General features: G+C 39.9%; 1 protein-coding gene across 1 annotated transcript in view; it reads right to left on the bottom strand.

Annotated features, from left to right (window-relative positions):
* The window catches only part of prdm5 (PR domain containing 5), an 84,848-nt gene extending 70,869 nt beyond the window's left edge, over window positions 1–13,979 (bottom strand). Inside the window, exons 1-3 of the mRNA XM_079848512.1 lie at window positions 13,727–13,979; window positions 9,985–10,068; window positions 6,758–6,880 (exon numbers count right to left, since the gene is read on the bottom strand). Coding sequence (XP_079704638.1) covers window positions 6,758–6,880; window positions 9,985–10,068; window positions 13,727–13,825 — 306 coding nt within the window. The 5' untranslated portion in view covers window positions 13,826–13,979. The remainder of the gene's footprint in view (window positions 1–6,757; window positions 6,881–9,984; window positions 10,069–13,726) is intronic.
* Between the last annotated feature and the right edge of the window lie 529 nt (window positions 13,980–14,508).

The following is a 14,508-nucleotide window of genomic DNA, read 5'->3' as shown; positions in this document are numbered from 1 at the left end:
AAGTAACTTATTCTCTTTGACATAAAATACTATTTATTTTGATTGTGATTGAACTTTTTTTTTTTGTTTAAATCATTAAATTAGTTTATGTCCCTCAAACTTTAGTCCACCCAATTGCCCTTTAAAATCTTAAGCATATTCCCTAAATCACATGACTTGCAAGACGTGACATAATTTCCTTAGAGGGAAAGCAACTCAAAGGACAAAGTATTAGTCATACACTTTTCCCCTCATAAATCTCTTCTCCTCATTTTTAGGTGACTTATCTAATAGTGTAAAACATAACATGTCCACCATGTTGAGTCCGGACATTTCCGGATTTTAAATATCTACTTAATTTCTTCCCGTTAATCTTCTGCTAGCATGTTGTTCCTTTCTAGCTAGTTTATTATTGGCCTTTATTATCTTAAAACGTCCACCCTGTTACACGTTGCATTGTAAAAATGTCATGTAACAGGGTGGACAAATGCCACAGAATGTGAAATTTGAAATATTTGGTCAGGATTTTTAGGTTATACTAGTCTGAGCTTGACTAGTGTGTTTTTATTTTATTTTTTTTATTTTTTTTTATGATAGACAGACATTTTCTCTCTCTCTGACTAGACAAAAAAAATAATTGAGTTTTAAAAATGTTTTCAACAAACCTGCTCAGTCCAAAATCCACCAAACCGTAGGAATGACCTAACAAACATAAAAATCAGCTCTTGGTATTAGACAAATTTCTATATCAGAATCTTTAACAAAACTTGTGAATTTTTACTGGATATGATTATTATATTATTTTGATTTTTTTTACTGAAACACTGAAAAGAACGACTTTCCATTTGTCGGCGTCAATCCTTGAAGTTAGATTTAACTGACCCCATTAAATGTCTCCAGTCATAAGTTATAAACGCCAAATGATTCGGCTTTCTGGTCCCTGTGTGCTCAGAAATTATGACTTTTCCATAACTTTTAACATTGTTGTATTAATTTCCAGGCTTCTGAAATCACCTTATTTTCCCAGGTTTTCCATGACCATAGGAAACCCGTGCGAGTGAACGCCTACACTTTATTAACTTGAGTTAAAGCAGTCAGCAAAGTTTTGTCTGGTTCAATTTCAATATATAAAAGCACTACTAGCATAAATTGTGTAAATCTATCAAATGTGTCTTATTACAAAGGGAATAAAGTGAATTAGACGTCGAAAAGCAAAGATCCAGGTGTCGTCTGACACTGAACAGACAACATAACAGAGAACCGCTGGGAGGAGCAATCACACATTCACACGAGGGGAAGCGTAAGATCAACAGTGCATCCTGATTAAGGTCAAAGGGCAAACACTTCAACCTCTGTTTAATGGCTTTATCAGACCTTCATTTCCTAAAAGGTCATGCAGAAATAAGCACAGTTGCTGTACATTATGTTCCAACCGGAGCTGGAGATTTATCCACAGGGAGATGCTGAGAGAAGTGTCATGTGTGATGAAACGCAGACTCAGTTCTCTTGATTTGGTTGTAATGGCCATCAGATTGTCAACATCTCAAACTCACCAGAGACCACAACTGGCAAAAAAAATTAATTCACAAGCTCTGTGATGCTTTCGCAAATGATTCTTCATCCATCTATGCAAAAAAAAAAAAAAAATGATGATGAAAAATGTTAATGTAAAATTGTATTAAAATGATAAATAATTTGGTTAAAGCTGCAGTCTGTAACTTTTTAGGGTTAAAAATTATCCAAAATAAATGTTTGAGCAAGTACATAACCAGCCAGTGTTCAAAACTCTCTGCTTGCCTTAGCTCGACTCAAAACGGTAAGCTGGTAATAATGTTTTTAACTCCAGTGGTACTGGTGGATTTCCACAGGAAATTCGAGCATGTCTTTGAGTCATTACGTCACATCTGTCCACATAAAGAAGAGTCTCGGCTAGTAGGCTATGAGTGTGAGGATGTTGGAGGCGGAGATTTAAAGCCTTTTCTCACAGCACTTGATATAATTAAACTTATCAGTTTGATGGCGGATCCAGAAAGGTTCAAACGACAATCACCAGTGACAACTGGAGATTCACCCAGTGTAAAATGCAAAAGGCTTCGGAGTGGCTACAGAAAAAAAAGAGACTGCACCCGACCCATGCGAAAACAAGGATACATATCGGAAGGGCATTAAATGTAGTCAGATTTTCCTTGATATTTTTACATATAAGAAGACATTGCACTATAAAATTATCCTGTAAGTTTCAGGACTCAAAACTTCCTTTGTAGGACGAAAAACAGCTTTTAACTTCCAAGCGGCCAAAACAACTCGCTTCAGATGACGTCATAATCATTTATGAAGAAATGTCTAAAATGGCAGCAATCAGGATTGTTATTCATGATTATAATTTTTGAGAGACATAACTAATTATCAGTGTAACCATTATCATGCAACCCTAGGAGCACGTCTAACATGCAGAATCACACCGCACATTTCCATACTATCTGTGTAGCGATCAGTTTTATAGTGTTTGCTATAGGTTTAAGCGTTCTTCACGTGTTGAGATGAGATCATTGTTCCATCACAGCATTATTCCCATAATTGCAACTGAATTATGAGGTGCTAAAGGCGCATTAACACCGACTGTGATTAGGTCACAGGAGTCACCAAACTATTGATAGACACCCACACGCCCGTATCCAACTCATGTCGCCTCAAATGTGTATATATACATGTGTACGCCCACATTGTGCGCGTGTGTGTGTATGTGTTATTCATCTAAGGCTCATTGCACTTCTCTTATCTCCGCACTCTTTGGTGTTTTCAGATCTCTGGCACTGTGAACGCACATCACCACCACTAGACATAACAAACAACTCACTCCATCTCATTCCCTCCGCTGTCTGCATCTGTTTCAAAGCATTATGCAAAGCTGCTGTCACATTCTGTGGCTCTGGTCCAAAACCTAATGAGTGCCCTACGTAGACAGCATTTTCAGGAATCATAGGTAGGGGTGTGACGGGTAGCATATAACCGTGAGACCGACGGTTATAGTTGAACACCGTCATTACAACTCTATAACCGCCAAAACCGTGTTATTAAAATATTTTTTACAAACATTTTTTATCATAGAGAATGTTTAAATACTAATTAAAAACAATTGTTAACAGTCTGTGTTATTAATGGTCTACGTCGTTTCCAACTGTATTTGATTCTTTGCCAAGCGACCGCCAATCATTTGAGATAGAAATAAAAGCTATGATATAGTGATGTGCCATCATTATGAGATTTATTAAACAAATGAAAAACATTTGCAATAATAAACATTAGCAATGAACATTTGCAATCGGGAGACATGGTTTTTACCACTTAATGAAGTTTTGTTTTGTAAATCGTCAGACATGATTTTTACCACTTCATTAAGGTTTGCTTTGTAGAAAGCATTTCTTTAAAGCGAATTTCGTTTTGTACAAATTGTATCTTAATTTTAATAAATGTTTCATCAACCAATTGCATGTATTTAATAAATAAAAAGTATAGGAGACAATATAACCGTGACATTGAGGCTCCAATGCGCCGCGTTCACTTGCATTGCATTGTGAAGTTGAACTAGAGCGCATCTCATCGTAAATGAATGAAACTCAGCGTAGGCCTATGCCTCATACATTAGCATTAAATATCTTTGCTGCATCCTTTCTAGAACAGACAAGGGTTTTCTTGCGGCTCGCATCAGCAGAGCATTGCATCGTCCATAGACCGCAAAACAATCAGCGGATGGCGGGCGGGTGCGGCTTTGAAATCTTCTATGTGAGTTAGAAGTTATGTGATGCGGTTGCGGATGAACTGATACCCCATCCGCGTATCTCTATTGATAACAACATTGAACACTACACAAATATTAATTTTATTCAAACTAAGTTGTCCTATAACAGACGAACGTCACGAAAATCCCTCTAAAATGACAAATTAATAACAAAAATATAGAGAAAAAAATATTCAATCAATTTTTTTGATCAATGCTGCAAAATCATCCATTCCTGCGTCCAACAGGAATGATTTATCTTTCTCCTTAACGCCAGAGAGGTTCAACCGAATCCTTGGTGGCCCGAAGAGACAGGTCTGGGGCCCGACGCAGTTCTTTAACTGGTCACGCCCAACCCCCTCACCTTCATCCAGGTCCCTCAGCAGGTCAGCCTGGTGTGCCTGAAGAACTCAAGACCCACTGCCATTTAAGCTTTCCCCACCAAAGATAACGTTGTTCTTCATGGTTTGGTCAGCAAGGTCGGGGCCATGAGGGTCAGTGCAGCTATGGGGGAGAGATAGCTAGCCAGCGTCTCTTCAACCCTGGGCATTGTCCCATCCCCGAGCTCCCTCATCCCCACGGCCGAAGAATAGTTAGAAACTGTGGGGCTGGAGATATGAGCCGAGAATGGTTTATTCCAGGACCTCGACACCTCAGTAGCCGAGTTTCCAACGGGCCGTGCCGGGCTAAAAGCCTCGGGCCTGTAGCACCGGGCCCAAAATCTGCTGCGTTTCCACTGTCGGGCCAGAAGATCCACAGCGCTTCACTAAAACACGCCTCTCGGGAACAACGTCAAATAAAAACCCGCTTTGCTGTACTATAATCAGCTGTTCGGCCGAGCTTTCGAAGTTGTTACTGAAAGGTCGGTTGGTTTGTGTCACATGACCTGCGGTATTCTGAAAAGTTGAGATGTTTTCATCTCGCCGCGGCATAGGAGCGCCTGGAAAAACGGGCGCCTACATTTGAAATAACGAATTTGCACGCGCAAAAAAAAAACGTGATATGTGAACGGCCCCAAAGTCAGGAATCGATAAGCGGAATCGAAATGCGTGCGTCTCATCGAATTTCGTCTCAACGAAATGTATTACCGGTTCTAAAATGGAACCGGTTCTCGATACTCAAACCTACAGAGCGGGCTTCCGGATCCCGAGTGAAAGCACTGGAGCCCGCAGGTGGGAGCTGAGAAAGGGACGGGCCCGTCCTGTTCAAGCTTCTTTGCGAGCTCCATCTGCGACCCCCATGATGAATGAGCCTGAACGCTCTCATCAAAGAGCGGAAGCCGATCACAGTGAGCACAGTCAGCGCCCCCTCGAGAGATAACAGTCCTCGCTTAGTCCTCGCTTAGCCTTACGGGACAAACGAACACCAAATAAGACAGAAGCTAACGCTGCTTATAGCTTCCATGGTACTCCATAACGTCATCATTGGATGCAACATAGAGTTCCCTAGAAAGGTGGATTCCTACTAGGGATGTAAACGGTTAATCGATTATCGATTAATTGTCGACAAGAATTTACTTGATTAAATTAAATTAATTTTAATTAATCGGCTAATTGAACATTGCGAACATGACACGAGATTCTCGCGGGCGGCGAGAGACCCGACACAAACCTGAGGCAGCAAAAAAACAAACAAACATGAGGCGGTCAAAACGGAGTGGAGTGTGGGAGCATTTCAAATTTGAGGCGAAGGAGGACGAAAAGTGCCACCATTGCGCATACGCTTCAGTTATTGTGTGTGAGAGAGATCTCAGCATACTGGCTTTAAATATTGGCTTTAACGAGGAGCAGTGGGTCCAAAATTTTGTTGTGTACTACAACAAATGTTGTGTCAACGTATGTCCACATTCCTCTCCTACGACGACACAACGTTTCGTCGGGTCATCCGTCCCTTTGCAGATGTGCGTGGGTTTCTCTCGACATTAAACCGCGGAGACGTTGCCTAACGCCTCAGAAAATCCGACCTGCCTGTTTACATGACAGTCACATTGGCACATATCTGATTTATTTCCACATATGAATGAGGCCTGAAACCAATCTCGATATATCCGAATGCATGCGTTTTTGTCCTGTTTACACTGTCATAGAACACATCGGATCTGTGTCACATCACACATGTGAGCAAAAAATCGGAATTTGGTCACATTTCACTGACAGTGTAAACGAGGGACGCCCTCTAATTTTACTGTCACCTTCCTCAGGGATGATTTAAGTTGTGTACAGTTCTATATTTGAAGTTTCCAGGTCTAGTAATCTTACTGTTACCTTTCTCAGACCAAGGGGGATTATAAGTGCTGCTGCTGCTAATGTTTCAAGTTTTTCATTCAAGTAGTTTACCAGATAGATTATTATATGTAGGCTTAATATTGTAGGCTAAGCCTACCCATGTAGATTTTTATTTAAAATGTATTTTATGTTGCTTAATGTTTCACATGCAACAGGTGAGCCAGTGCACAATTATTTTTTATGTATTTTAATTTTCTGTAGATAACTTATTTTGTTAAACTACATAAATGCCATTATCTGTACCGTATCCCAACTGTTACAATAAAACATAAACTGAGCAATATAACATGCATTTTTATTCAGTAGCCTATAAGCAATATTTTGCTTTTTATGTTAAAGACACTATTGATACCGTGAGAAATTTACATTCTCAGGAAAATAGCCGCTTATCAGTTAATCGTTAATCGATCGATAAGGTCAATCAATTAATGTTTAATGAATTAATCGATAATTTGCATCCCTAATTCCTACTGAAGTGATTACATTTTGCTCGCAAAATTCGCCAATGGTATATGTGACTGCAGTCACTGCACCTTTAGATGTGGAGTCCAGCTATATTAAAATGATTTATGAGTCAAGCCTTAGTTACACTGGCATACTTTGATGCACAAACTGTTTGTCTGTGTAGAGTTTTCCAAGCTCAAATAAAGCACACAGCAACAGTGTGTCTTTGAGAGAGAGTCTGTGGTTATCAGCCTGTGGCATCTTGTCATACCTGAATGGCGGCCAGGTTCTTCTGCTCCTGTGAAGGGGCTTGATGAACGAAGCGAAGCCAGTTAGCATGACGAGGGCTACTGGCGTCCAGGATATACAGCACGTCACCTTTATTCCCTCGAACCTGCAGACGCACACAGATTCAAAGGTTACACACAGGTTAACTCACAATATTAGATCATTTTTTAGCCCAAGCCAAAGGGATTTCAATCTCTCCAACAGACAAAAAAAGCCTGAAACGCCTTGATTGTAGTTCTGTGACGTAGCTACTTCACCATGTAATACATTTGCATAACGCCCGCCCACTGGCTGCTTTGGTCCGCCCACAAAAAAAGTTGGGTAAGTGATTTTGAGGAGACGCTGCAAAGGCTTCCAATACTGACGGAATATATATAATACAGTATATCTGGAACATTGCTCACTTCCCACAGACATGCTCTTTGCCCAAATCTGACGAATACCTATATTTCACTGTTTATGGATACAAATTATTATTGTGAGCCATTTCTCGGTCTTAGTCTTAGTTAAACGCCGGCTAATAGTGACTTATTCTGACTGATCTTGAAAGGTAAATTCCCTGAAATTGCCTGCATCATAACACACGAGCAGCATGAAAGAGCGGCACAGTGAAAGATTGCACACTAACATGATATATCATAATAATTATATGCACAAGTGTGTAATTTAAGAGTTAGGCTCACTATACTTTAGGCAGAAAAGTGTCATCAGGGCAAGCAGATCAGTAAATCACAGCTCTAATGTGGCTGAACACGACCTGATCTTCACTATAATTAAAACTTTAATGCAGCTGAAAATAAACTCAAATCTTTCAAGAGCAGATATTTGATGGGATATTAGATACGGCGTGCACTGGGAGACGCGTCTCGCTCCCGTAGCTCTGTCTGGCCTGGGAGAGTCAGTGTGAGTTGAGTTCATGCTGGCATGTCTCGTCCAATGAATCGTTGCCTGGAGACGAGCAATGATGCGTCTGTCTGAACAACAGGGGCAACAACTTCTCCAAGATGGTTAAAATTCAGTCAGACCTCAACGATCTCTGTTTGCAAAGACAAACGCCACTTAGTGATTTGAATAAATCTCTAGCCAAAGTATTAAACTTTGGTGTGTAACGCATCTCGCACTGTTTGCGTCAATACCTCAAATCATGTGACATGTTGATGAGAGGTGGTTTTTGTTTGGTGAACAATAAAATGGGTGAAAAAGTCCCATTCACTTAAAACAAATGAGAGAATTTAGAGTGTCTTTTGACCCACTTAAGTAGGACTTAAAGTCCCCCTGTGGTCAATAATTGTATCCCTTAAAACTCATATTTGATCACCAAAATTACATATTTAAGCGTTTTTTCCTTGAAAAAAAAAAAAAAACTTCATGCCTTAAAATATCTTGAATGTAACTCTACACCCTTGCCTCATTTAGTATGCATGGTTCTAAGAATATGCAAATGAGCCCCGCCTCCACTCACTCACTCAGCTAAAATAAACTAAAATATACTTTAATGTCATAAATATTAAAAACATGCATGTCATGTTTTAAAGGAGACATATCATGCTTTTAAATCATTCCTTTTTACATATAAATCATACATTTGTAGTCTATATAAAGCGGAACTGCAATGCTTGGGTCTGAATTCCTCATTATTATAGCTCCACAGGCCCCTTTTCTACCCCTTTTCTGGTGTGCGTCTGAGAGCAACTCGTTTTGGTGCGGTCTCTTTAAATACAATTGAGACACTTCATACCCCGCCCCCTCTCCAGGTTGCAGAGGTGACACTCGGTTCAACTCCACCCCGTTCGGCCATTTTTGTAGTTTGATAGCAGAGATACGATTATCTAGCGGCACAGAAACTTTTTATTCACACGTTATTTACAAAATGTCAACAACGGAAGACTTGTCCAGCCAGCCTTACATGTTCGAGCCAGAGTCGGAGCCGGAGCGAGATGAAAATGAAGACGACGAACCTGCAGAACAACATCTTCATATGGATGTATCGCAATGGTGTGTTACTGTATTTACACATGAAACTTTGGTCTTCCGACCTTTTACCACCGTGTCGATTTATTTTGATTAATATGTGCGAGGGAGAGAGAGCAAGACAGCGTCTAGTTTGGAGACGGTGAAGTCTTGTTTACACTTTCGCCTGGCTCCGAAGAGAGAGAGAGTGCGTGCGCGCGACCGGGTCTCTCTCTCTGCTCGTTCTTTCAGTTAAACATGCGCCCTGTCACAAGCACAGCAGTTCATCTACATTAGACGGTGTAATGAAGCGTGTGGGTTACTACTAGGGATGCACCGATCCACATTTTTTCACTTCCGATCCGATCCCGATACCTGAATTTGGATATCGGCCGATACCAATACTATTCCGATACCAGAGCTGTGTTTGCTTTAATATTATTATTATCATTATTGTTTATTTTATATGACAGGAAATCCTGTTAATAGGAAAAATCCCATTCTGAAAACAAATGCAACTGTAAGGGTTTCAAATTGATTGTCATGTCAATATTTATTACATTTCCAAAATGTCAAATACTTGAGTCTTGAAATATAAGAAAAGTGCAAGTGTAAACATCTTACACACACACACTATCTAAGGGTGATCCTCGCTCTGATGCGGTAACTCTCTCTCGATCAGTGTTGCCAGATGTACGATAATTATCGTATTTGTACGATAATTTTGACCTCTGTACGATGTACGATCAATAATGGAAAAAATCCTATAATGTACGATAATTTCAGAACTGTGTGACACTTCAAATGATGGTCGTTGTAATAGGGCTTCTCATAGATCTAGCTGTGGATTCTACGTCTACCGGGGGAAGAACGTGTAGAGAGAGGGAGCGAGAGACCTTGTGTGTGTGTGCTAGTGTGCCTCACGAAGCGCATGTAAGGACCTAACCAATCAATTGTAAGTGCGGGCGGGCGGGCTTTTATCTATACTCCCGAATCAGAACCGAAACCCCGTCCCCCCCCGTCCCCCCCCGTCCCCCCCCGGCCCCCCCCGGCCTAGCATAGTCGCGGTGAGTTTTGTAAGCGCAAACACTCACAGTCTCTTCAGAAAAACATAAATGTTGTCCAGTCATAAAATAGCCAAGAAACAAACTAGATCTAGCATTGTAAAGACGTTTTATCAGATATGGGTTGCCTTTGAAGTGCTCCCAAGTGACACAAAAACAAAAAGCGATGGGATCATTGTTGAGTCTAGTCACCCACCTCCCACATCAGTCGTGGATCCATGCTTTCATCCAAGTCACTCAGCATCCGCTTTTCACCTGCAAACGGGCCGAATTTCTCACCCTGTGTGGAAAAAAAGAGGAAGTTTGTGTGAGAGTGTGTTGTAGGATTGGGCTTTGATGCCACAGTTTCTGGAGTGTCTGTGTGGGATCTGAACATGATCAAGGTTGATTCTCAACTCACAGAGACTTATTCAGAGACTTCACACATTTAGGGTGTATACACACTTGTAGTTCGGTTCGCTTGGTTCGTTTAGTCCTGTTCACATTGGCATTTTTATCATTGAAACTTAAGGCATATGGATATGTTCACAACCTGATTGGTCTGCTTCTATAATGTAGCCTATATTTTGTGATGGAACATCCAAAACAGCGCTGTATTCTGGGCTAAAACCGCTCGTTGTAAGTGTGTAGCATCATATGATGGTATTTTGACCAGCTGAGAACTCGTGAAGAGCTTATAAAACGGTTAAATGAGACAAAACAGCGTCAGGAATCCCTCCGTCACACAAATGAAGATCTGCTGTGAGGAGACGCGGTTCTGATCCTGAACTGAACTGGGATGGGAAACACCACGAACAGGTATGCTGGAGCATTTTAGGATCGCATCTTGTGACATCATGTCCTGTTTTTGGTTCGTTTGCATGTCTTTGGTCAGTGTCGTGGACCAAACCACACCAGAGTTTGTTTGGAAGTGGACTGAGACTGCTTTTCAGAGTCTCGGTCCTCTTGTTTGGTGGCACCAGGGTTCAGATGGCAGCGTTCACACGTATTCAAATGAACCGCACTAACAGAGCAATCGCACCAGAGTTTGTATTAACTGAACCAAACTGTGAACCCTTAGAGAGAAGACAAGTCTCACAGGCCCTGATTACACCTGGTGTTAAGATGAGTTTTGGTCGATCGGATCACAAGTGGACGAGGGAGACATATTCCTGTTTACACCTGGTGTTTTAATCCGTCTCTTTTGTCCACTTTCAACCACTTCTGTCCTGATTTCTTCGAGCGCAGGGTCTATGGGCGGGTAAATGGATGGGCTTTTTCAGATCTTTCAATCTAATGGACTAAATAAGCTTGTGCAATTTACACATGAACACGACCGGAGACATGGAAAAACACACCAGAGAGCATCATCTTTAGTTTCTGCTCTAACAGACACAAGACCAGCCGAACACTGTGAGTGTGTGTTAGAAATCAAGAATGATGAGAGAACATTGTGCTTGGTATGTTTTTCATCTTCAAACCAAACTTGGGTCTCCAGCCGACAGTTTAAAGCCTGTCTGTCTAGAGCTCTTCCCATAATGTTCAGTCATTAGATCAGTAAGCGAAGAGAAGACGGTCTTTTGTGTCTGTTTGAACACATTCGACCACATGAGCGTTCACACTACGAAAGCAATCTGGTTGAATGCGTGTTTGACTACCTCTGGAAGTGGTGGAAAGTGGACAAGTTTAAAACATATCAGACCCTTTTTACACTTGTACAATCCGATCCAATCGACCAAAACGGGGGTTTCACACCAATAGATTGTTTGTTTTGTTCCGAAACAGGGAATTGATTTGTTGCAATGTTGCATTTTTTTCTTGGTTCGGCTCGCTTTCACAAGGCAACCTTTCAAAGCGTACCAAAATGTGATCACGCAAGTCACGTGCCAGTAACTGTCCTCTTATAACTGTCAAGACGCACGCGAACACTAGATGAATGTTATAATGCAGCTAGAGCAGGAATCAAGTCTTCAACGGGACAGCATTCTCGCACTGGGAAGTGCAATTACACAACATTTAAGATGAAGACGCTTTGGTTTTCAGCTGTGGTAACTAATGTGCTCACTCACAGAATCAGACACTACTGCTTTTTATCTAGTACATTTATAATACCATCTGGTTCATTGGTAGCCTGGCTCCGCCCTCCTGAATACGTCCGTTCAATTTTATTTCCCTTCAGTACTACGTCTGGGATTGTGGTGTATTCTTTGGTTTTCTCCGATCATTTTTTTACCGGTCCAATCAGCGAACAGAGGGAGTGGCTGAGAACGATGACGTTGAGGTCGTGCGCTAGTTTGAGTATAGGGTTACGTCACGACCAAACGTTAGCGATTGGTTATGGCAGATCCAGAGTGACTCTGGACAGATCCAATAGTTTTAAACTTCAACAGAGTACCCGCCTACAAGGAAGTTAACGCTTGTCAATGGAGAGAGGCCAGACTCTCTGTACAAATGAAATGTGAGAGTCTGGTAGAACCAGGCTAGTTCATTGGTCTGTTGGGTCGGATTGCTTTCACACCTCAAGCGAACTCAGAGTGGTGCGGATCCGAGCGTGATTGCCGTGTTCACACATGCCTAAACGAACCGAACCAAAGGGAGAAAACACTCAGGTGTGAAAGCACCCTTTAACATCAGGTGTAAACAGGGTCTAAGAGTCCTCAGGCACGTCTCAGAACATGCTATATTACACAAAAATGGGCTGAAATCTTTTGTTGTGCTTTAAAGAAGTACACTTATTTTGATATGTTGACTAACACATGTCAAGTAATTGATTATAGGCTAATTATACCTGTAGGGTGTTGTTTGATATTACATTAAAGTTGTAAGTACACATTTGTGATGAAGTTGCAATTTAAAAATGTTTAATTAAATCGCATACAAGTTTAAATATAATGACATTAAAGTATATTTTAGTTTGCCATAAATACATGTCAGTGCACTGAAGTACATTCAGCAGTACACTTTAACCATATTTCAAAGACAATATAAGTAATTATAAAATTATATATATATATATATATATATATATATATATATATATATATATATATATATATATATATATATATTAGGGCTGTCAAACGATTAAAATAAAATCCAAAATAAAAGTTTGTGTTTATATAATACATGTGTGTGTACGGAGTATAATTATTTCCTATATATAAATACACACACATGCATGTATATATTTAAGAAAATGTGTTATTTATATATAAAATATTTATATATAATATAAATTATATATAATATAAATATATATACACAGTATATACATGCAAATATTTCTTAAATATATACATGCATGTGTGTATTTATATATAGAAAATAATTATACTCCGTACACACACATGTATTATGTAAAAAAAACTTTTATTTTGGATGTGATTAATCGCGATTAATCATTTGGCAGCCCTAATATATATACACTAAAGTCCTACTTAAGTGGGTCAAAAAAGTTCAGTTAATATAGGCTAAATGTAAACTATAATAAATGTTCATTTAATTGTAAATATAGCATGCAATTAAGTGTGTGAATTATTATATTATTTGATAGATAGATGAAAAGTCATATAAGTTAATATCAAATCTTTTTCAAACAGTGTAAAAAAAACTCTTTCTGGCATTTGTTTCATTTACTTTTAATGACAGCGGGGGCTAATATCACATAACCCGCAGTTGCACTGTAATAACAACAATAACTGTAGCAACTTTATGGCGGAAACGGAGGCTGGCATGGTGAGTTTTTGGCGGAAACTATGGTTACCATGGTGATTGTTTGTAAGGGACGTGGCAGCCCACGTAAGCACACACACACACAGAGGAATGCAACTACAACCAGGCGTTTATACTTTATACACTATGAGCAACGTGAAAATAGTAATACAAGAAGTCTTTCTCCAGAAGTTACTACAGAACCCATACTTTATCTTTCATGCTGAGAGTTTGTTTTATGCACGAACCTTCTTGACTGCCCTGGCAGTGTAAAGCCCCATCCCGTCCTGGACTTTAGAGGACTTCAGCACGAATCTGTCCGGCACGTACATGCCCAACATTCTCATCACTTCAGAAAGACGCCTTTCTTCCAAACAAAACACATGAAACGCGCTCGGAAACACGGGTTATGGGCTGGTTTGGTATTCTCTGCAGGCTGTGTTTGTAAATCTCAATCCAGGCTGGTCTTCCATGTTACTGTCTGGACATGAGAGCGACACTGCGTTCCGATTGGCTGTTGGCCTTACAGGGAATGCGTTTCTGCGCTCTGATTGGTGGAAAGTTTAAGAACGTCCACGTTAGTGTCAGTCACAGAGTGAGTTTCTGCGATCTGATTGGTGGAAAGTTTGTTACCGCGAGCTACATATTTTACTTTCCCGGGAAAAATCACAACATCATCCTAAATAAACTAAATAAAACTAAAATCACGAATACTACAAATAATGTTAACACTTTACAATAAGGTTCATTAGTTAACATTAGTTAATGTATTGATTAACATGAACAATGATCAATACATTTGTTACTGTATCATTGTTAACGTTAAAAAATACAGCTGTTCATTGTTTGTTCAAGTTAGTTCACAGTGCATTAACTTACAGTACGTTAACAAATACAACCTTTGATTTTAATAATGTATTAGTAAATGTTGAAATTAATATTAACTAAGATTAATAAATGCTGTAGAAGTATTGATTATTCTTAGTTCATGTTAACTAAGGTAGTTAACTAATGTCAACTAATGAACCTT

This window comes from Squalius cephalus, assembly GCF_949319135.1.
Source record: "Squalius cephalus genome assembly, chromosome: 18".
NCBI lineage: Eukaryota > Metazoa > Chordata > Actinopteri > Cypriniformes > Leuciscidae > Squalius > Squalius cephalus.
Note: the sequence above shows the minus strand (reverse complement) of the source record. Positions and strands in the feature narration are given on the sequence as shown.